At 55.6% G+C, this 22402-nt stretch overlaps 1 protein-coding gene across 2 annotated transcripts in view; it reads right to left on the minus strand.

The window, feature by feature from the left end:
• NOTCH1 (notch receptor 1) overlaps positions 1–22402 on the minus strand; it is a 49504-nt gene that overhangs the window by 4385 nt on the left and 22717 nt on the right. The window contains exons 4-33 of one of the 2 annotated variants that reach the window (XM_068155897.1): positions 21970–22308; positions 18220–18342; positions 17812–18045; positions 17526–17681; positions 17238–17423; positions 16686–16799; positions 15989–16102; positions 14642–14875; positions 14206–14316; positions 13287–13479; positions 12898–13043; positions 12581–12694; positions 11499–11618; positions 11008–11160; positions 10266–10494; positions 9917–10118; positions 9616–9769; positions 9216–9400; positions 8914–9046; positions 8340–8459; positions 8108–8220; positions 6534–7105; positions 5165–5593; positions 4233–4381; positions 3284–3503; positions 2717–2807; positions 2292–2457; positions 1107–1402; positions 262–409; positions 50–147 (exon numbers count right to left, since the gene is read on the minus strand). In XM_068155897.1, coding sequence (XP_068011998.1) covers positions 50–147; positions 262–409; positions 1107–1402; positions 2292–2457; positions 2717–2807; positions 3284–3503; positions 4233–4381; positions 5165–5593; positions 6534–7105; positions 8108–8220; positions 8340–8459; positions 8914–9046; positions 9216–9400; positions 9616–9769; positions 9917–10118; positions 10266–10494; positions 11008–11160; positions 11499–11618; positions 12581–12694; positions 12898–13043; positions 13287–13479; positions 14206–14316; positions 14642–14875; positions 15989–16102; positions 16686–16799; positions 17238–17423; positions 17526–17681; positions 17812–18045; positions 18220–18342; positions 21970–22308 — 5642 coding nt within the window. Of the gene's footprint in view, positions 1–49; positions 148–261; positions 410–1106; positions 1403–2291; positions 2458–2716; positions 2808–3283; positions 3504–4232; positions 4382–5164; positions 5594–6533; positions 7106–8107; positions 8221–8339; positions 8598–8913; positions 9047–9215; positions 9401–9615; positions 9770–9916; positions 10119–10265; positions 10495–11007; positions 11161–11498; positions 11619–12580; positions 12695–12897; positions 13044–13286; positions 13480–14205; positions 14317–14641; positions 14876–15988; positions 16103–16685; positions 16800–17237; positions 17424–17525; positions 17682–17811; positions 18046–18219; positions 18343–21969; positions 22309–22402 lie in introns of both variants that reach the window. The other variant, XM_068155896.1, reaches the window with a different exon arrangement.

The raw sequence follows: 22402 nt of genomic DNA on the forward strand, positions 1-22402 counted from the left end.
CTCCCCAGATGGTTCTTCCCTTGCCTATGTCAGTCCAGAAGACTCCTACCTTATTGTTCTGCATATCCTTGTTGGCACCATTCTTCAGGAGGACTACTGCAGCTTCAACATTGTTCACAGCAGCTGCCCAGTGCAGTGCTGACTTGCCTGCAGAGGAAGATCATGAAATACAACATGCATTAGTGAGTGGCCAGAGTAACAGAATTCTAGCAGCCCTTTCCTTCCACCCCAGAGGAAGCCTGCTGTAGTGGCCTGCAGTACCTAGATCATCCACAGCATTGACATCTGCATGGCAGTTGATGAGATCGTCCAGCATGCCCTCCACAGCCAGTCGAGCAGCCAGGATCAGAGGAGTGGTCCCATCATGCATTCGGGCGTCGAGGTCGGTTGCCCTGTTCCTGATCAGGATCTGCCACGAGAAAGGCGAAAGCACAGGAAACACAAATGTTAGAGGAGGGACAGACAGCAGATGCTCCAGGTACCCAGGTCTCAAGACCTGCAACCACCTCTCCAGAGGCTGCTCATAGAATCATAGAAGCTTTTAAGTCAGAAAGGACTTTTCATATCAAATCCAGCCATTAACCCAGCACTGCCAGGTCACCACTAAACCATGTCCCTCAGCACCACATCTATAGGGCTTTTAAATCTCACCAGGAATGGAGACTCCACCACTGTCCTGGGCAGCCTGTTCCAGGGCTTGAAAACCCTTTCTATGAAGAATTTTTTCCTAATATGAAACCTAACCCTCCCCAGGTGCAACTTGAGGCCATTTCCTCATCCTATTGTTTGTTACAAGAGACTGCCCCCCACCTTGCTCCAACCTCCTTTCTGAGAGTTTAGAGAGTGAGAAAGGTCTCTCCTCAGCCTCCTTTTCTTCAGGCTAAACAACCTCAGGCCCTCTTTCAGTCCAGGGCTGCATGTCCAAGGGCAGATCTGGAATTGCACTGAGCTAACAAAGGCCTCCTCAGTTTTCAAGACTTTTACCCTGCACCTCACCAGGACAAACTGAAGCCCCTGGGATAAGCTCAGCTGTGTGACCGGCTCAGCAGGCAGCACCAGCGCTTGCCCCAGAAAACCCTGAGAGTGGTGGCAAAAGGACCAATTACCTGGAAGACTCCTTGGGCATCTGCAGAGACAGCAGCATGGAGAGGTGTCCTGCCCATGTTGTCTTGGATGTTTGCATCAGCACTGGCTTCCAGCAGGCGCTTGGCAGCGTCGGAGCGCGAGTACCTGGCAGCCAGGTGCAGAGCGGTCTCGCCGGTGCGGTCAGTCTGGTTGTGTAAGCTGGCTCCTTGGTAAATGAAATCTGAGATGACAGCAGGAGCATCGTCCTCCTCTTCACTATTGCCGGTCTCCAGCCCTCCTCCGCTGCACGAGGCGATCATCAGCGGGGTGAAGCCATCTGAAAGGCACAGGGGAGCTCAGTGGGAAAAGGCTTTTCACCCTGCTGTAACGCAGGAGGCTCGGCAAGATGCTCTGCCTGCCATAGATGTTTATCCTCCTGGGTGCATCAAGCTCGAGTTCCTGACTGGTTCTAAACATCAAACACGAATATCCTTCCTCTGATATGGATCTGAAATTCCTTAGTGGTATCTCACCATGCACTGCTTTTCCTATTTCATCTGCTGGCTTCCACATGAATATGTGAGGAGCAATTTCTAAGGAAGGTTGTGCAAAGCAAACTTGTGTACGCTACAGACAATTGTGTGGACAGCAGCACAGATGTGGAGGAGACCAAACGTGTGTAATGATTTAGAAGCCTATGAACCAGTAACACAGTTAAAAACCTAAACAGAAAATTGTGAAGTATGCAGTTTGGTGGGAGAAGAAGAATTTAGGAGTGGCAGAGGGGTAAGCTGCATGATTCTTTACTGTGAGGGTGGTGAGACACAAGAACAGGTTGCCCAGAGAAATTGCAGAAGCATTTAAAACCAAATTGGATGAGGCTTTGGGCAACCTGGTCTAGTGGGAGGTGTCCCTGCCAATGGCAGGGGGGTCAGAATTAGATGATCTTTAGGGCCCTTTCCAACTCAAGCCATTCTATGATTTCATAGGTACTTCTGTATTCTCTGATTTCCAACTCAGAGACTGAACAAAAGAGATTTCATGGAAAGCAGAACGGGACAAGGTCTGTCTCTAAATCACACACAACAGCAACCATGCAATGCAGAATGAGTCCACACTAGAAACAGAGCCAGACAGGGCTGTCTGGAGCTGTTCATCTGCAAGGGGTAAGGAAGGGTTTTAGATTAGCTGACAAGCAGCCCAGAAGTCAAAGGAGTCCAGCTTACCAGGGCCTCTGACGTTGACATCCATACAGTCTGCATCAATTTCCCCCTGCGGTGGAGTAGGTGCCATGGAGGATATGCGCAGGTCAGCGGCGTCCAGGTGCTGCTGGGTCCACTGCCTGTGATCTGTCTGATCGTCTGTGTCCGGCAGCATCGCCTGCTCCTCAAACTGAGCAACAAGAGAGCAAAGCGCCCAGGGTCAGGGTGGGAGGAGAGGGCTGAGCTCCAGCCTGGCAAGCTCTGCAGGTCTCAAAGGTGCATTTGTCACATGCAGGCTTGCAGAGGAGCCATAGGCAGCAACGTGAGCTGGGCCCCTGAAGGTGCCTCTGCTCTGCTGCATTCTGCAGCGCTCTGCTCCTTCTTGAGAAAACCTGGCAAGTGACTGACTTACTGGGCAGCACAGGAAGGGACTGTGGCAGTGAGCTTACCCTGAACTTCTTGGTGTCCAGGGTCTCCTCATCACCCCACTCATTTTGGTTGTCATCCATCAGCGTGCCATCCGAAGGATTTTTGAGGGGTCTTTAAAAGTAAAACCATGCAAGAAACAAATTAGCTCCTCTGCAGGAACTGGTCCGTGGTGGACAATGTTTATCTACATGCACAAAGAAGAATCAACAAGGCAATATCCAGGAGGCTCCCCCTAGGGATATCTTTCATATTTTGACCAAGTGCAAATGGACCACAAAGCATTAAGAAACCTCCTCCAGATGGGAACAGTTTTCCCCACGCAGAACTTTAAGGATCCTCTTTTTTTTCTCCTCGCTTCCACACCAACAAGATGCACCAGGAGAATGACTGCAAGAAACCTGATTTTTTTCTCCTCCCTACCACACCAACATGATGCACCACAGAATGACTTCAAGAAATCTGATTTTCCTTCTCCCCACAAAACCAATACGTTGCACCAGAGAACAAAATTCAGGTGGCTTCTTTCCTGTGAGCCCCGAGCAGCCCTGCTGCACTGTGTTGAATGGGTTAGCAAGCAAATTACTCACTTCAGTCCAACAGAGTCCTCCCCAAGTGGTTCTCGTCGCTTCTTCTTGCTCGACTCTGTCACTTTGAAGCCTTCTGGGAACCAAAGCTGCCCATGCTCCCTGCGCCGCTTCCGAGACACCAGCACTCCCACTCCGATGAAGGCAAGCAAGACCAGCACAGCCACCCCCACCACGTACATAGGATACAGCTGGGAGTTCTTCGTGGGCTCAGCTGTTTCACCTACAAAACAGCGGGGCACAGAGAGATGCTGAAACTGCATGAAGCTGCATAGCAAACCAGTGGCAGAGTGGAAATGAAGGAAAATTAGTTAATAGAGGTACCTAAGTCTGATCTAAATCAGTTCACCACCCCCCACCCCCCCAAAAAAAAAAAAAGAAGGTCATTTTATACGCTATTAATCAGAATTGCAAACTATTGGCAAATTCTCTGCTGCACAAGCCAGGCTGCATCAGGAGACAGCTTCACTTTTTTCTCCTTTAAGGAAAAGGATTAGCAAACTTCAAATCATTGCGCTTGCATTGAGCTGTTAAGACAAAAGGATTTAGGGGGGATTTTCAAGATACAAACTTCAACTCCTTGCATGTCTCTGATTGATTGGAGCTGGTTGGGTTTGCTTTTCCTTCTCTGCCTTTTTCTACTTCGTTTTATTTTGTTTTTATTAACTTTGATCGTGATAATGATTTTGAAATGAACCTGAAATAAGACAGAAAACCAACCAAGCCAAAAAAAACCCTAACCAAACATTGGTTTTGCCAATTGTTTTAGAGAGCAGGCTTAAAGAGAAAAAATAAAGATGCAAGGTTAGCAAACCCAGGCTGTGCTCAAACACTGACACGGGTAAGGCTGGGAAGTTTTTGGCTGTCTCTCCTTCCCCAGCTGACCACAGAATCATTAAATTGTCAGGGTTGGAAGGGACCTCAAGGATCATCTAGTTCCAGCCATACTTACTTTTAACAGCTTCTATTTTGTAGGGTATGTTCAGGTTGCCAAGAGAGGCCAAGGCACCCAGGAAGGCTGCCACATCGGTTGCACTCTGGAAGCACTGGGAAGAGGACTGGATGCACTGGCGGTTATCAATCTCCAAGTAGACAATGGAGCTGTGTGAGAGAAGAGTCAGTGAAGAATGTGAAGCAATGACCACACTGTGAAGGCAGATGAGCCCCATCTCCCTTCTCCCCTCAACCTCCCCTCACTGGGAACCAGAAGGTGGGAAGCCATCTCCTTGCTTCCCTGTGGCCCAAGCCCTGCGGCTCACACTCATAGTCTGTTGGATTTGCCTCAATGAATGCTGTGAAATCTGCCTCCTCATCTACAGGAATGGCAGGGAGTCTCTGCTTCACAGCATTGTACAGTCACTCAGACACTACAGTGTCTTAAATAATGCTGTTTGGGAGCCTTCAGATCTTTTCACATCACTTTCACTGCTCTAACTCCTTTCCTTTCGGTGGCTTTTGATTGAGCCCACGGAGAGGGGGAAGGTTAGATCCATATGTTTATTCCAAAGATCTGCAAACACAGCTAGCTGTAATTGAGTGTTACAACAAAGCTGTAGAAAGAATTTCCCAGGGAGAAACTGAGGCTTAACTTAATGACTTCCTGAAGTCAGACAGTTGGTCAGGCCAGCCTCTGCTTCCAGGTCCCACCCAGCCCAGCCCAAGCTCCTAACAATACACAGGACTCCTTCAATGGTGAGAGTTGGTGCAGCATTGTGTCCGGGATTCCTGAGCAGCCACTCGCTCTTCCCGCGTGAGAGCAGAGTCCGGCTTCTATTCACACAGAAAGCAACATCCAAACACAATCATCTGGCCTACATCCTTCCCTTTGCAGCAACACAACCCAAACCCTGCTCGCTGAGAAAGGAACCCGTCGTTCCCCCTTACCCTCTGATGTCCATCTGATCAAGCTCTCTCTTCTGCCTTCTGCCAGCCCTGGAGTAGAGGCTGCTCTTCACTTTGTTGATGACAGCGCTAGACATATCTGACCAGTCCTCTGTTGACCTCTTGATGTAATGCTTTTTCAGCTCCTCCTCATTACCATAGTATGGGAAGATCATATACTCTCCCTTGGGGTTCTTCTTGAAGACCACGTTGGTGTGCAGCACGCGGCTCAGCTCCCGCAGGAAGTTGAAGGAGTTGTTCTTCAGGTTCTCAGGAGTGATCAGGACCACCACCACCAGTGTGCCATCTGCAAGCTTCTCTGGCATGTTGTTTGCACAATCCAGACCATCCCACTCGCACTCAAAGTTATTGCAGCCCTGGTCACAGTGACCATCTGAGAAGTGATCTTTGCAGTACTGATCATACAGAGGGCTGGGCAGGAGAAAAAGAAAGGCAGGAGAATGAATTAGACCAAGCACTGCACATATTGCCTGGCTGCTGGGAAAATCAGTGATGGTCCACAAGGACCTCTCTTTTGTGTAAGTACTCTTCATTCTGATGGACACTGATCCACTTTACATGGAAGGCCACTGTTTCATGCAGTGCTGTGAAGCATTCAGCAATGGGGGTGAAAGCAGCTGTTGCAATTTAGATGCCAGAAAATGGGACAAAATTACTGTGACTCAGACACAGGGACACAGAACAATTACTCAGACCAGAGTTTCTCCAGGAATCTGGGATTAAGTTCCTGCTGTTGCCAAAGACAATGTTTGGTAAATGCCTGGATGTTAACATCACTATGATGTTTTCTGGCTGCTCTTCCAGCTGGGGTCTCCCCTCCACTGAAACTCACTGTGTTACTACTCTAAGTTGGAGAATTCACTTCTATGGTGTGATACAGGGAAGCCATCTACAATGAGTAAGACCCAGAGAGCTTCCAAGCGTGTGTAAACCCAGTAAGACCACGGGGAAGTGTGGATGCTTGAATAGCAGCCCCACAGGCAGCAGAACAGAACATAGGGAGTGAACAACAGGTCTGTACTTAGGAGCTTCATGAGATGAAACCAGAATGTGCTCCTAGATGACCAGCACAGAGGTCACAGAATCACATAGGGGTAGGGGTTGGAAGGGATCTCTGAAGATCATTAGGTCCAACCCCTCTGCCAGAGCAGGATCACATGAAGTAGACCGCACAGGAACACATTCAGGCAGGCCTTGAAAGTCTCCAGAGATGGAGACTCCACCACCTCTCTGGGCTGCCTTTTTTAGTGCTCTACCACCCCTTCTCATGTTTAGATGAAACTTCCTACGTTCAAGTTTACACCCAAGGTCCTCACTTTAAAACAAGAAGGTCACCGAGCAAGTCACTTACTTGCACTGCCCTTCGTACTTCTGGCAGTCAAAGCCATCATAGAGGCAGCCAGCGTTGTTGCACTGGGAGTCACACTTGCCATCGTTGAAGTACTTCCAGCACTGCAGGGACTGGGAGCAGTTCTTCCAGGGGTCGTTGAAGTTGAGGGAGCAGTCGCCCCCGTCCCAGCCGCAGGCGTGGTTGTTGCACTTCCCATCGCAGATCTTGTTGCCGGCGTACCCCGCGCACACAGCGATCTCACACTTCTCCTCAATTTTGGGTGGGATGATGTCCTGCCCAATCCCACCTTGGAAATCAAAGTCAAGGATGTGGCAGTTGAGGCCATTGAAGTTGGCAGGGCAGTTGCAGCGGTAGTAGGGAGAGGCATCACTGAAGAACTCGCAGGTGCCCCCGTTGTAGCAGGGGTTGGAGGTGCAGGGGCTGCTGGCTGGGTACTGGCACTCAGGACCCGTGAAGGCCGGCGTGCACATGCACTTGGAGCTCTTGTGGATGGAGATGCAGGTGCCACCGTTCAGGCAGTGCAGGTTCCCACAGGTGCGGGAGTCGTTCTCGCAAGTGGCACCCACGAATCCCTGGGGAGGTGACAGCAAGGAGGGAGTCAGGACCAGTGACACTTTGCTACAAGCAGCCTAACACATGTAGGCGTTCTGGAAGCTCACCATGGCCCTGGTGTGTCCTCTGAAACCAGTGATGGGCAAGAACAACCTAGATGTAAACCCTCACAGAGTGTCCCTCTCAAAATGAAGGCAGCTCTTCTCCACAGCTACTTGCTCCACCTTTATGTGGTGCAAATAATGATCAGCTAGGCAAGTCTGTCCTGCAGAGCACTGCATCCAACACAGAGCAGAGCCATCTCCTTCTCCCTGATCCTAACCCAGTCTTGCAGAATCACAGCCCCCCAGCATGGTGAAGTTTGGAAGGGACTTCTGATCACCTAGACCAACCTTCCTGCTAAAGCAGGTTGCCCAGGATTGCAATGTCCAAGTGGGTTTGGAATATCTCCACAGGAGACCTCTCTGGGCAGCCTACTCCAGGGCCACAGCACCCTCACAGGAAAAGTTCTTTTCTCATCTTCAGATGGAACTTCCTGTGTTCCAGTTTGTGCCTGTTGCCCCTTGTCCTATAAGATGAAGTGGGGCTTTGTCCAACCTGGTCTATCAGGAGATGTCCCTGCTCATGGCTGAGGGGTTGGAACTAGATGATCTTTAAGGACCCTTCCAACCCAAACCATTCAAATACTTTTCTATGACTGTAATATCACTGGTCACCACTGAAAAGAGTCTGGCCCCAGCTTCTTGTCCCCTGCCTTTTAAACATTGATGAGCATTGAGAAGATCCCCTCTCAGTCTTCTCTTCTCCAGTCTAAATAGCTTGCAAGTGAGGAGAGTCTGCCTGTACAGATGTATCTCCATCCACTGAGCACCCACAGCAAAGCATCTTCCCCTCCACGCTTACCCTTGGCTATCCCAGCTGGAGCAGCCTCGGGGGCTCAACTGTCCCCTTGAGTGTCTTTCTCTGCAAGGGGCTGACATGCAGGTCCCATGCAACACCCTGTGCTGAGAGCTGGTACCTACCGGGGGGCATTTGCAGATGAAGCCACGGCCAGTGTTGCTGGCAACGGCGCAGGTCCCCCCGTTCCGGCAGGGTTTGCCTTTGCAGCCGTCCACCACGGTGTCACAGCGCCGGCCTGCCGGGGGAGAGGAGGGCGTGAGGGAGAGGAGGGCGCGAGGGGCAGAAGGCGGCGTGCGAGGTGCTGGTGGGGGCTGGGGGGCTGAGCGCTGGGGGCGAGGGGGATGCGGTGCTCACCCGCATAGCCAGGCCGGCACTCGCATCGGTAGTCGTTGACCCGCTGCACGCAGTTCTGGGTGCCGCGGGCGTCGCAGGGGTTGGACAGGCACTCGTTGACATCTCCCTCGCAGCGCTCCCCTACAAAGCCAGGGGGGCAGATGCAGCTGTAGCCACCTACCCGATCCGTGCACTTGCCATTGTTAAAGCACTTGGGCCCCAGGGTGACGGGATCAAAGAAAGGGCTGCAGTCATCCACATTGATCTCACAGTGCACCCCTAGAGAAATGGGGGAACAACCCACACAGCTCATCAAACAGTATCGGGGGGCTTGGTGGTCCCCTGTGTGAGCCCTCCCTGCGAAGGGGCTGAGCCTGCCCAGCTCAATGGCAGCCTGAGCTGCTGCTCTGGCAGGGGGCATGCAGCACCACGCAACTCATGGCCAGGCTTGCCTGGCCTTGATGACTAAGCTCATGAGCAAGCACAACCCCTCTACCCCTGCATTTGCTCCTGCTAGCCCGAGCAGCTAATGAGCAGATATCTGAGGATATCGGTGCTCAGCCCACTAATGCCCCAGCCTGGGGAATTAATTTACCTTGAGTTCCTCTGGGGCAGGAGCATTTGTAGGTATTGATGAGATCGATGCAGGTTCCTCCATTTTGACATGGGTGGGACAAGCACTCATTGATCTCCTCTGAGCAGTTAACTCCATGATAACCAGCCACACACTGCAAGGAGAGAAGAAGGGAACTATTAGGGAGGTTCACTCAATTCTCACATGGCTGCAGAGCTTAAGGTCAGTAAAGGGGCACCGAGCCAGTCTGAAGCTGGGGCATCTCCATGTGCATCAGAAAGGCAGAAACTGGTGATATGCATGTCTGCCCCCTCAGCACTCACCTCGCAGGAGTAGCCTCCAAGGTAGTCTGTGCAGGTGGCTCCATTCTGGCAGGGGTTGGGGGAACATTCATCCACCTGCTCCTCACAGTAGCTGCCGGTGTAGCCGGCCTGGCAGCGGCAGAAGTGAGTGTTGCCAGTGTCTACACAGAGCCCTGAATTTCTGCAGAGATGTGCTACATCAATGCCTGTGAGGGAGAGCAGAGAGAGATATGGGGACCTGAATGACATCCTTGCCATCACACATCCCACTGAGGACCACAGCCTCAGAGGGCACACATTACAGCAATCCTTGAAGTCACTCTGGTTGTGCCAAAGACCACCCCACAAGAGCATATCCCTCCACAGAGCCATTGAGAGCCCCCCCCGGCCCTGTGAGGCCTTACACACAGCAGGGACTGACCTTGCTGCTTGGCAGCCACCTCGCAGGAGACGCTGGGGACGTCGCAGTAGAGCCCTGTCCAGCCGCTGTTGCACTCGCAGCGGTACAGGTTGTTGGTCTGCCAGCACTTGCCTCCGTTTTTGCAGGGAGAGGAGTCACACCAGCGCACCAGGTTCTGCAGGGAGCAGAGCAAGAGATGGGGGTCAGGACCCAGCAGGGCTTCTGCAGGACTGGAGGCTGCAGTGATCCCCCCCAAATCCACACAGACAGCACACACAGATGGACAGTGGGGTCAGTGGCTGACAGCCCAAGGCTGCTCTACCTGGCAGTTGAGCCCGGTGTATCCTTGGGGACAAGTGCACTTGTATGTCCCGTAGCTGTCCTGACACGTGCCTCCATTCAGGCATGGCTTGGAGTCACACTCATTAATGTCATGCTCACAGTAGCTGCCTGTGAAGCCAGTTGGACAGATGCAGGTGAAGGTGTTGATGCCATCCACACAGGTCCCACCGTTGAAGCAGGAGCTGGGAACACAAGCATCACATCCCAGTGAGTCACCGCTGGTCATACTCCACACCAAAGCCCCCACCCCAAACCAGCCTAGGGCTATGGAGCAGCACAGGGACCTCATCCCCTTGCTCCAGCCCAACAAAGGCTGTGCCAGGCTGTACCTCTCCGTGCAGTCAGGTGTGTTGTTCTCGCAGTGGATGCCACTGAAGCCAGAGGGACAAGTGCAGGTGTAGCTATTGACGCAGTCGGTGCAGTTGGCACCATTCTTGCAGGGGTTGCTGGCACACTCATTGATGTCCTCCTCACACTTGGGCCCACGGAAACCAGCCAGGCACTCACAGAAGAATGTGCCAATGCCATCAGAGCAGGACCCACCATTGTGGCATGGATCTGGAGAGGACGGACATAGAATGTAATCATAGAATCATTTTGGTTGGAAAAGACCTTTAACATCATGAAGTCTAGCCATGGGGGGTGTGTGTGTGAAAATGCAATGGGGCCAGTCCTGGTGCTGCAGCCCTGCCTGGGAGCTGCCCCACAGAACTGTTCCCATGTGTCCCCTGGCCGCACAGAGGGATGTGACAGAGCCCACAGACCAGGCAGAGGCCAGCCCAACCCCAAGTGACTGGGAACAAGGTGGGGCATATGGGACACACTTGCTCACTGCCTGCACATCACTCTCCCCCTCCAGCTCCTTCCTGCCAGCTCCCACCTGACCTTGGACTGATGCAGCTCAACTGGGACATGCTTGAGGTGGCCCAAAAGCCCAAGCAGGGCTTGCAGCATGGCCCAAACTGAAGCAGAAGCCAAGGCCTGCCCATGAGGAGAAGGATCCCAGCCCCAGGACTGGCAAGAGAAGCCAAGAGCTTGGGACCAGGTGTGCAGAGCAGCCCCTGCTCTTACTGGGCTTGCAGTCGTCGATGTCGGTGTCGCAGTTGCGGCCGCTGAAGCCGGCGCGGCAGGCGCAGCGGTAGCTGCCGTTGGTGTTCTGGCAGGTGGCTCCGTTGCGGCAGGGACTCTTCACACACTCGTTGATGTCGATCTCGCAGGTCTGACCTGGGGGACAGAGACCACGTGAGCTGGAGGTGCTGGGGAGAGCCCTGGGGATGACCATGATGTCATGCGCGCTGCTTGCACCAGGGCAGGAGCCCTCGCAGCAAACTGCCCTTGCCCAGGGGTGCAGGTGACAGCAGTGTCCCCTCCCCCCGGCTGAGCCATGGGGCAGGACCCTCCCTGCAGTTGGGCATCATGCAGGGCTGCTCCTGTCTGGCAGAGCAGATGGGCAGACACCTGCCCACTGCTCCCTGGCCACACTCCCTCCCCTCTATCTTCCACTCCCCAAGCAGCCAAGGAGAGCAGGGTGTGCTGAACCCCGAGATGGGCCATGCCCCTACCTTGCCAGCCAGGGGGGCAACTGCAGGAGAAGCTCTCATAGTCTTCTGACTCCCGGCACTCGCCACCGTTCTTGCAGGGGCCACCAGCACACGGGGCCAGCACGTCCTCACAGGTGGCTCCTGCACAGACACAAGCACCCACTGACACTCTCTCCAAAACAACAGGTCACCCAAGACCCCACTACTCCTGTCCCCGGCCCTGGGGCAGGCTCTGATCTTTTCTACCACCCCAGGGCAGCCCAGCTGGGGCTGTCTCCTCTGTTGCTGGTCTTCTGTGACCCCAGGCTCCCCACAAATCCTTTAGGCTCTGGCAACCTGGGCTGCATTAAAGCTCTGCACACTTCCTTTGGCAGGGAAGTGCTGTTCGGGGTGTCCTTCCCCCCTTACACTCCCCCCTGTCCCTCTCAGCTGCTTTTCCTGTTTACATCCAGCCAAGGGACACATTCCCTCCGAACTCTTATCTTCCCTGTCAGCCAGTATCTCTCCAACTGGCCTTTGCTATTTTCCAGAGCCTCCCCCTCCCTGCCTGCCCCATTCCCTGTCCCCCTCCAGGGGTTTCTATGGCCACTGCCTAGGGAAGGAAACGGCTCATGGCTTCCTGCAATTGTGCACCGACTGCTGCTCTGTGCGAGCGGAAGCTGGAGGCCAGCAAACAGGAATTGGCTCAGCAGAATCCTCCAGCCCCTCGGCCTAGGCTTGCGTTTTCCAGCACAAGCATCATGGCAGGAGAGCAGGGCCACCACCAGCGCTGACCCCCCAGGGTGGTGGGGTGTGAGTGAGGGGTGGCTGCCCAGTGCTGCTGCCACGGGTGCAAGCTGTGGCCAAGTCACCGCCTTGGTGCCTTTCAAGAGGAGGAGGAGGAGGGAAGAAGCTCTGGCTACTTTCCCAAAGCTCCTCTACATTTCCTCCAGCTGCACCATGGCACAGGGAGGCGGAGCCATGGCCATGACTAGTCCCATGGCAGGGCGAGGGAAGCCTCTGTGCTTGGTGCTGCCTTGTGCACTCAGAGGGACCCATTTGGTGTCACAGGTGAAGCAGCAGCTCCACACAGCCCTGGCAAGGACCTGGAGCGCTCTCCTTACCTGTGTAGGGCAGGAGGCAGTTGCAGGTGTAGCCAGCAACATCATCGATGCAGGTGCCCTGGTTCAGGCAGGGGTTGGAAGCACACTCATTGATGTTGGTCTGGCAGTTGGGTCCTAGATAAACAGATAAAAAAGAGGCTGTGATGGAGCTGTGCTGGTGGGAGGGAGCTGAGACCATGGTGGAGATGTGGTGACAATAACAATGTCCCACCCATTACCCTGGAAGAGCCTCCCACTCTCCGCTCCAGCTACAGGCACCCAAAGTCAGCCCACCCAGAGCTCCCAGCAAGGCCCCACAACAGTGGCTGCATCCTTACCGCTGAAGCCTTCCCTGCAGGTGCAGATGTAGCCACTGGTCATATCCTTGCAGGTGCCACCATTCATGCAGGGATTGGATTCACACTCATTGTTGTTAATGTCACAGTTTGTCCCACTCCAGCCTGGGTCACAGTCACACCTGTAGCTTTGGGGAAAAATTGGGGCATGAAGCACAGGATCTGGCCCAGCTTGGCGCTGTTGGCTACACCAGTCGCCGTTTACCCAGCAAAACCCAACTCCTAATTTGTGCCCCTGCAGGGAAACCTTCCCCCAGCACTTGGCACAGAGCATGGATGAGCACTGGAATTGGGGGAACGTCTCCTCAGCCCGCCTCCAGCTTTGTGGGATCCCCCTTTGGTTCCAGCAGCCCCCACACCCTCCAGCCTACCCATTCAGCCCGTCGTGGCATTTCCCATGGATGCAGGGGTTGCTGTTGCACTCGTTCACTTCAGACAGGCACTTGGGGTCATGGAAGCCTTCAGGGCAGAGGCAGGTGAAGCCGTTGATGCCATCCTTGCAGGTGCCCCCATTGTGGCAGGGGTTGCTGGCACACTCGTCAATGTTGATGTTGCACATGCGCCCTGGGGAAGCGGGGGGTGAGGAAACGTTACCCCATAGGCTGCACAGCATGGTGGGTACCCACTGGGCAGGTCCCCCTCCAGCCCCCCAGAAAATGGCTTCTGGAGGCTCTAATCTCTGGGAACACATGTGCCAGCCGTGTCGGAGAGGGCTGCTCCCCGGGCAGGGAGGCGTCACACCCCTGCAGTGCCTGCCTGGCTCAGTTAAAGGTGACTGGGAAGAGGCTGTGCCTTGGGCTCGTTTGGTCCAGGAGGGAATAAGACAGGGAGCTGATTTCAGCCTGTAACCCTACCTGCTGCAGCCGACAAAGCCAGGCTTTCTTGCGGCTCCCGGCGGGCAGGAGGACAAGGGGCCGCGGGAGCGGGGAGAGGCGGGGACTGCTCCCATCAAAGCCTTCCGCCATTTCCAGCAGCCATCAAACAAACCAGTTGGACAAGGCAAGCAACCTGATACCCATGGGAGTGGGCACAGCAGGAGTTGAATTCGTGGTACCAGACACCCCTTTGATTTCGCCCTGAGCCGAGGTCACCCTCCTGAACAAGCAGGAGCAGTGGAGGGTGCAGAACCTCTGGCAAGTGGGATGGCAGGACCTTCCCTCACCCTGGCTGCATGAGGCACCATCCCTGCACGGCTGCAGGCACAGGGGACATCCCAGGGCTACTCGGAGCAAGGCTGGATCTGGACCAGGTCCCCAGGATGTGAAGGTGGCCACCGTGCCCTGCTCTCACCTGTGTAGCCTGGCTCGCAGGTGCACTCATAGCCATTGATCTTGTCGATGCACTTGCCATAGTCACAGGGGCTGCTGGCACAGTCATCCAGGTTGATCTCACAGTTGGGCCCTGAGGAGGAGATTGGTGCCATTAGGGGGTCCCCAGCCTTGCTGACAAGGCAAAACGAAGCCTGACAGCACTGATCACTGCCTCTGCTCCACAACAAAACACCTCCGCCAGAAGCAGCTCCAGGACTCCCAGCTGGGGTGCAGCTCCTGCCAGAGCCAGGCACCAAACCAGGAGAACTCGCTTGCACCAAGGATGCCCCAGGACAGCCCTGGCACCGAGGAGGCTGCTGGTGGGAGCCCAGGGCCAACCCACCCATGGATGGGACCAGGGTGCCACATGGCATGGCCAACCTGCATGGAGCCCTTGGGAGCTCCCTCCTGCTCACCTGTGGTCCCTTTGAGGCAGAGGCAGTTGTAGGCATTGTTCCTGTCCTGGCAGGTGCCCCCATTTTTGCAGGGCTGGCTCTGGCACTCGTTGATGTTAATGTCACAGCGGTGGCCTGTGTAGCCAGGCTGGCAGAGGCAGGTGAAGGAGGCGATGCTGTCCTTGCAGGTCCCATAGTGGCATGGGTCAGGGTCACACTCATCAATGTCAATCTCACAGTGAGCACCTGTGAAACCTGCCACCAGAAAGAGGGGCACAGGGTCAGGATTGGGAACATGGAATCAGGACTGGGGATATGGGGTGAGGATGTGAGATGTGGAATCAGGATTCAGGGTCAGGATGGAACATGGAGTGAGTATGGAGGATACAGGGTCAAGGATTGTGGATGTGAGGTCAGGATGGGGAACCCCACCTTGGCCAGGTGTGAGGCAGTACATCAGGGTGGCTTCACCTGCCCCGCTGCAAGCCAAGAGACTGCCAGGAGTGGGGTGCAGGCAGGGGAGCACCCTGGTATGCCAGCGGTGGGGCCGGTCAGACCCCAGCTCACAGGCTTTGTCCCGGGGCACACAATGACCTGCATTAAGCTGCCTCAGCTCAGGAGCGGGGCCCCGCGCTCGCCCGCAGCTTGTCCTGGAGTGTGTGGGGGGGTTGGGTGGAGGGGGTGGCCCACAGGCACCCCCGAATAATAACCCCCCCTCGGCAGATCCTATTCTCCTGGCCCGCTCCCTCCCCACCGAGTTTGGGGGTGGAGAAGCGAGGACAAAGTACAGCTTTGACTAGACCCCGCCAAGCCCACATAGCAGCTTTTCATCGGGGCTTGGCATTAGCAAGACACTAATTAGAGGCCATTGAGCTGGAAGATTTCTGGCGGGAGCTGCTCCACAAAAGAGCCACTGTTTGCCATCGGGGCTCAAGTCATCATTTTGTGCAACCGCTCCTTGGGTTTCGCTCGGCGAGCCCCCCGCAGCCCTGCACCTTGCGGCCCCATAGAGGCAGCTTTATTCCTTCCTTCCTGCCGTCCCCCATCGCTGCCGCCCGCCGCCGAGGCGGGAGCACGGCGGGACGGCTGCTGCGGGGCCACACCTAACGAGCGCTGGGCTCCGAAGCTAACGAGTTGCTGGCTCCGAAGCCGGCGAGCAGTCGGGCGCGACTCGCTCCACCGATACCTCTGCACAGTACTGCCCTACGGGAGTCACTGCAGCAGGGACTAACCACACTGACGGGGGTTCGAGGACAGCCTCCACGGCAGGTGGGCACTTAGTAGTAATCCAGCAACTTTGTGGCTCCACGGCAGAGCACAAGGCAAAAGGTAGCCGGGCAGGGCTCCCAAAATCCCTAGCGCCCTCACCTTCGGTGCACTCGCAGCTGTAGGTGTTGGGGCCATCCACGCACTTGGCACCATTCTTGCAGGGGGTGCTGGCACACTCGTCGATGTCGAACTGGCACAGGTGCCCGTTGAAGCCTGGAACACAGGGAGAAGTCACGTCCCCGCATCCCGGCCGGACCCACCAGCCTCCCCCTGCCACTTGGGCAGCTCCCGCCGGGCCCCCCACGTCCCGGCCGGGGCGCTGGGTTTCCATGGGGATGGCTGCTGGGGGCCCTGAATGTGGGGCTGCGACCTGCCATTGAGAGCATCTTATTTACATCTCTAGAGGAGCAAAGTCTCTGAACTTCAAAACCTCCTTTCACAGATTAACCGTCTCCCCATTCTCCGCTCCACCCCGTGACTTTGACACCGTATTCAAAGCCGCTGGTGCAGCCCCCCCCGGCCCCCAGCCCTCCTTCCCAAAGAGAGGCCTTTTCAAGTGCAAAGCTGTGGGGTTTAATCCTCCTTCCCCTCTCCCATGGGCCGGACCCCGAGCAGCATTGCCTGTGCAGGGCTCAGCCCAGCATTGCATTGGGGAACCTCCTACCCAAAGCACTGAGAGGTGCTCAGTTCTCTGGCTCTAAACTTTAGTGAGCTCATTTCAGCTCCTTCTTGACTGAAGCTGGGATCCACTATGGCTTTGTATGCACCATGATGCGGTGGGATGGACGCCACGTACCAGTGGGACACTCGCAGTGGAACTCGTTGATCTTGTCAAGGCAGTTGCCATTGTGCAGGCAGGGGCTGCTGGCACACTCATCCGTGTTGATCTCACAGTAAATTCCTTCATAACCTACAGAGAGACCCAGGGCACCATCAGCACCGTGGCCTGGGACTGGCATAATGCATGGGATGGGCAGCTTATACCAGAGCACATCTGATCCCCTCATCTTTACAAAGGCAGCTCAGGAGCTGTGCTACAGGTGGTGGGATCTGATGGACAAGCTGCTCCATGGTTGCCCACTCCCAATCTCTCTGCCCTTGGCTTGACTCAAGCCAAGAAGGTGAAAGAGAGGAGTCCAGAGGAGGGCTGATGATGCTCAACTCTCATCTCTGGGTCCCACACTACTACAGGAGTCCATGCAATCTTCACCAAGCTCATTTATCTCAGTGCTGTCCCCAGGCTCCCGTGGGTTCAAACCAACAGCAAACTGAAGTTCAGGAGCACCCAGAGCCCTCCCACTACCCCAATCCTTTAGCAGGGTAGCTGTCTGCAGGGCTGGCCACCCACCAGGCATGCAGATGCACTGGAACTCCCCAATCTGGTCCAGACAGGTGGCATCGTTCTGGCAGGGGTTGGAGAGGCACTCGTTGACATCGATCTCGCAGCGAGGGCCTGAGTAGCCCTGCAAGCACTGGCACTGGAAGGACCCCTGGGTGTTGATACATTTCCCTGCATGCTCACAAGGGTTGGCTCCTGCAAGACATAAGTGTGGTTCAAAGAACATGCCCCCAGTTGAAGTGGTGCTTTCCCCAGCTGCTCCTTTGCCACTCATGCAAGCTCAGCCCCAGTGCTCACCCAGTGAGCATTCATCCACGTCCTGGTTGCAGGCTGGCCCCATGTACCCAGAGGGACAGGTGCAGATGGCTTTGCCATTGACAGGGTTGGTGTCACAGTTGGAGCCCTCATTGCAGGGGTTGCTGATGCAGGCATCATCGAGGTGGCACAGCAAACCTGGGCAGCAAAAGATAAGTGATGGGCACACAAGTCATCACACACCAAGGTCTCAGCTAGGAGCCAGGGGACAGGTGGGGAGCTGTCACCCTGCACTGCAAGCAGGGGGTAAGATGGCAAGAGAGCTCACCTGTGCGGCCGTGGGGACATTCACAGTAGAAGGAGGCCACCCGGTCATGGCACGTGGCCCCTTGGAAGCAGGCAGCCATGGCACAGTCATCAATGTTCTCACTGCAGTCCTCGCCCGTCCAGCCATTGACACAGACACAGTTGTAGCCACCATGGTTGTTGTGGCAGGTTCCTCCATTTTGGCAGGCATTGGGCATCAGCTGGCACTCATCCACATCCTCAGTGCAGTACTGACCTGTGAGAGGACAGGGCACCTGCATGAGGCTGGTGCTGCCCAGCTCCCACAGGCTCCATTAGTATCACTGTGAAGCAGGAGAGCTCTTCCCACATGGTCCTCAGCATCCCCCACGGTAGGACCTGTCCTCCCAGCCCAGCCCCATGCCATCCTTGCTGTCATCATTGGCATTACCTGTCCACTCAGGAGGGCACTGGCAGTTGTAGGTGTTGACACCATCCACACAGGTGCCCCCATTCTTGCAGTTGTTGCCTGGACAGTCATTTATGTTCTCCTCACAGTTCTGACCTGTGAAACCTGCACAGAGAAGACACGTCCTGTGATGCCAACCAGCTGTGCCACTGCCTCAGCCCTCTGACACCCCCCCACTGATAGCATGTTGCTTGTTACTGGGTGCCGAGATTGTGCCAGGCACTCCCAGCACAGCTTTGAAGCCGCCCAGGTTCATCCCCAGCCCCATCTCATCTCTCCTGTGGCTTGGTTCTGCTGCACAGGTTTCCCTGCCTGGGCACCATCAGCAGAGCCTGGCAAGCGGGGCAGACAGGGCGTCCCCAGAGCCAGGCTCGTCTGCCAAAGCCCCCAGCTCTGGAGCTGCTCGCCTCGAGCAGCGGAGGATCTGGCTCGGCAGCAAGCTGGGATGCAGCGGGGCTGCTCCCACGGAGGCTTGCGGCAGCCGGTGCTGAATCACCGGTTTTTAATTTCCCATGGAAAGAGCCTCAGCAGCAGCGCTTCCCCTGAGGGGGATCCAAGTCCCTGGCAGGGAGAGCCACCACCCCACGCAGCGCTGTGCCCAACCCAGCCTGGCTCCTGTGCGGTGAGCCCGGGTTTGGGTTATCATCTCCACCTGATGGTGCAGCAAGCAGGGGAAGCCTGCCACCCCCAGCCTCTCCCCACTGTGTCTGCAGCTGAAATGAAATGGCCAGGCCCTCCTCAGGGCATCTGACAAGTCAGCCTGTCCCTCTTCACTTGGGTGAAGAGCAGCATTTACTGTACCCAGCTGCCACCCAAGCTTTTGGGGTCAGGACAGTGATGCCAACCCACGGTGCCGGCATGCACCTGCAGCTCCCCTAAACTCCCCAAGGCATTCTGCAGGTCCAGGCCAGACTGCTTGCCCGCACAGGCAGCTCACCGCATCACCTCCTCCTCAAAGGGGAAGGAACTGGGTGCCCAGGCTCACCTGTGGGACCCCAGCCCCTGGCCCAGCTTGGGTTTTCTTCCCCTCACTCTCTGTGTTTCCCTTTCCCCTGCAGCCTCAGCCCCATCACAGCATTAGCAGCAGGAGCTGCTTTGCGACGGCTGGTTGGAGCCCAACGCAGATAACGTTGGTTTGTGCCTGGCTTTTAAGCAGCTGGGCTGCGACTGCACAGCACTAACTGGCAATGTCCTGGATACCAGGATTAACTCATTTTGAACCATCCCAGTGAGTAATTAGTACTGCAATTACTTTAAACTCAGGGTTACATGCTACAGTGATGGCATGATAAAACAGCCCAGATTCGTTTAACTTGGAGAAGCCCGGCAGGGCCAGACCTCTCGGGGAATGAAAAGGGGACATTGTTTCGGGTCTGCTGCGCTGCATACCAGCGTATCAATCACCCTCTTATCATGAGAAACAGCCCCCCCGGCCCTCCTGCCCCTGTCTGAAGCCTGTGCAGCTCCTGCAGCGAGGCGGAGGTGCCATGGGACCCCCCCATCCCCTGGGAGCGGGGAGTGAACCAGCTCGTGCAGCATGCAAATCTCCTGGAAGCGGCCCACGAAGCCGCAGCTGGGTGTGAAAGCGCCGATCCCCCCACAACAAGGATGCTCCCCCAGGGCCATGCCTCACCCCAGCGTTTGGGATGCTGCAGGGAAAGTGCCTCATCAGCAGAATGGCAGGGCAGGACCAGCACCGCTCCTCCTGCCCCCTCCACCTGCCTCTCCTTGCAGCAGTGCCGCTTGGCCAAGACAGGACTCAGAGATGCTCCTGTGGAGCATTGGTCCTGGGAGCTCCTATCTGCACTAGCTCATCCTGGATGGAAAGTCCTCCTTCTCCAGCAGAGTTCTCCTGGTCAGCCCTGACATCTTGCTGTCCATAAGGGCAGGAGTAGGTATGCAGGACAAGCAGGAGATCCTACAGGGCTCTAGCTATTCTGGGAGGTTAATGAGTTCCCTAGGTTACTGGAGCCACCAAAAGCTTTGGGAAGGGGACTGAATGCCTGAGCTGGTGTCTGAGATCAGGGTGAGATCCCCCATGCTGCCCCACAGGGATTGTGCATCTTCCCTTGGCACTGTGCTGGGATCCCAGCAGGATGCAGGTACATCTGTATCAGCTGAGAGACCTTACAAGGACAGGCTGAGAGACCTGAAGATGAAGAGCAGCCTGAAGGGGATTTTCTGAATGCTCAGTGAGAGCTAAAGGGCAGGGGCAAGAGGATGGGGCAGACTCATTTCAAAGGTTCCCAGCCACAGGGCAAGGGGCAATGGGCACAAACTGGACCCCAGAAGGTTCCATCTGAAAATGAGGGAAAACTTCTTTGCTGTGAGGGTGCTGGAGCCTTGGAGCAGGCTGCCCAGAGAGGTTGTAAAGTCTTCTTCACTGAAGAGATTCCAAGCCCAGCTGGACATTGTGTGACCCTGCTTTAGAAGGGGGTTTGGACTAGGTGATCTCCAGAGATCACTTCCAGCCCCTTCCAGTGGGGATTGTGTGATCCCCCATCCCAATGCCACATCCCCAGCAGTGCATGGGCAGGATACTGGAAGCTCCCTGCAGTAATGCCAAGCTGCATGCAGAGCACAGAAGCTGCCTACCCCTAGTTCCTGCAGGGTTACAGGCAACCAGAAGAGATCAAAGCAATCCCATGAGAGATTTCTCATGCAGCTCAGCACTGCCCACAGCTTCCTTCCAAGGGAGAGGGCGGATGTGTCCCCTCCATGTCTGCTGCAGCTGGCCAGCACAGCTGGCAAGGGTGAGAAATGGCACCCACTGCACGGCAAACACAGCCAGGTCTGAGCATGGCGCTGGGTGGCTCTGGGCTGTGCTGGCAGGAAACTCCACTATTTCATTTCTCCAGCCAGCAGAGGGGGGTAACATGGGGCCATGCTCAGCCCCTTCCGCTCCCTGCTCTGACCGCGCTGCAGACCGCAGCCCAAGGGCAGAAGCGAAAGGGCTCGCAGGGGTCAGGGGGCCCTTTCACAACTGCTTTGCTTTCCTCTGGCATGCAGGGTGCTGAGCTCCTGTGTAGAGTGCTGAGCTCCTGTGTAGAGTGCTGAGGTCCTGTTCAGGGTGCTGAGCTCCTGTGTAGAGTGCTGAGCTCCTGTGTAGAGTGCTAAGTGCCTGTTCAGGGTGCTGAGCTCCTGTGTAGAGTGCTGAGCTCCTGTTCAGGGTGCTGAGCTCCTGTGTAGAGTGCTGAGCTCCTGTGTAGAGTGCTAAGTGCCTGTTCAGGGTGCTGTGCTCCCAGGACAGCCCCCCCTGGGCCCCAGTGCTGCAGGAGCCCCTCATTTCAGAGGCTGTAGCTGGGCTGGGCTGCTTGCTGAAGGGAGCAGCAGTGAGCACGCAGAGGGTCTCCCTTCCCCGCATTCATTTGCACTCGGAAACTTTCCAAAATAGCTATTCCGGGCTAATTATTGCACTCTGGAAGTGGATAGAGCTCAAGCGGAAAAAGGCACTCTTATTCTGGAATATGAGCATCCGCAGAGGGCCCTCTGCTCAAACAGTTGTTTTGGAGGAGCTATTTTGATGAATCACCAAATGTAAAAAGCCCCCAGATGACCTCTTTGGGCAACATCTTCCCAAATGCTCACAGTCCAGCAAGCTCACAGCCCCTCGGTTTTGCCCTGCCCAGAGCCATAACCTAGGGGAAGATTAAGAACTACTCAGTGGGGACAAAGGTGCTGCAAGAAGGTCTCCTAACCCTGTTCCCCCACCCTCCTCCAGCAATCTCCTACCTGGCAAGCACGTGCAGTCGTAGGTGGTGTCTCCGATCTGGCGGCACGTCCCCCCGTTCTGGCAGGGCGAGGGGTTGCAGGGCACGTAGAGGTGCTCACAGTTCTGCCCAGTGTAGGCTGGCTTGCAGGAGCACTGGTAGGTGCCCACCTCGTTGGTGCAGCTCCCACCATTCTTGCAGATGGGTGGTGTGATGTTGCACTCATTGACGTCCTGCTTGCAGTTGGCCCCATGGAAGCCAGCGGTGCACCGGCAGATGTAGTGGGCGTCGAAGGGGACGCAGTGGCCCCCATTGGCACAGGGGTTGGAGGCACAGGGGTCGGCCTGCTGGCAGGTTTTGCCTGGGGAGGGCAGGGAAGAAGGATGAGGATGCAAAGTGCAGCTCAGGCTCTTGGTGGGAGCAGATTTTTGCTGTAGCACAGGATTTGTGAGGGT

The sequence above is a fragment of the Melanerpes formicivorus genome, unplaced genomic scaffold (genome assembly GCF_026170545.1).
Source record: "Melanerpes formicivorus ecotype bairdi unplaced genomic scaffold, bMelFor1.0.p_v2 SCAF_33, whole genome shotgun sequence".
NCBI classification, from domain to species: Eukaryota; Metazoa; Chordata; class Aves; order Piciformes; family Picidae; genus Melanerpes; species Melanerpes formicivorus.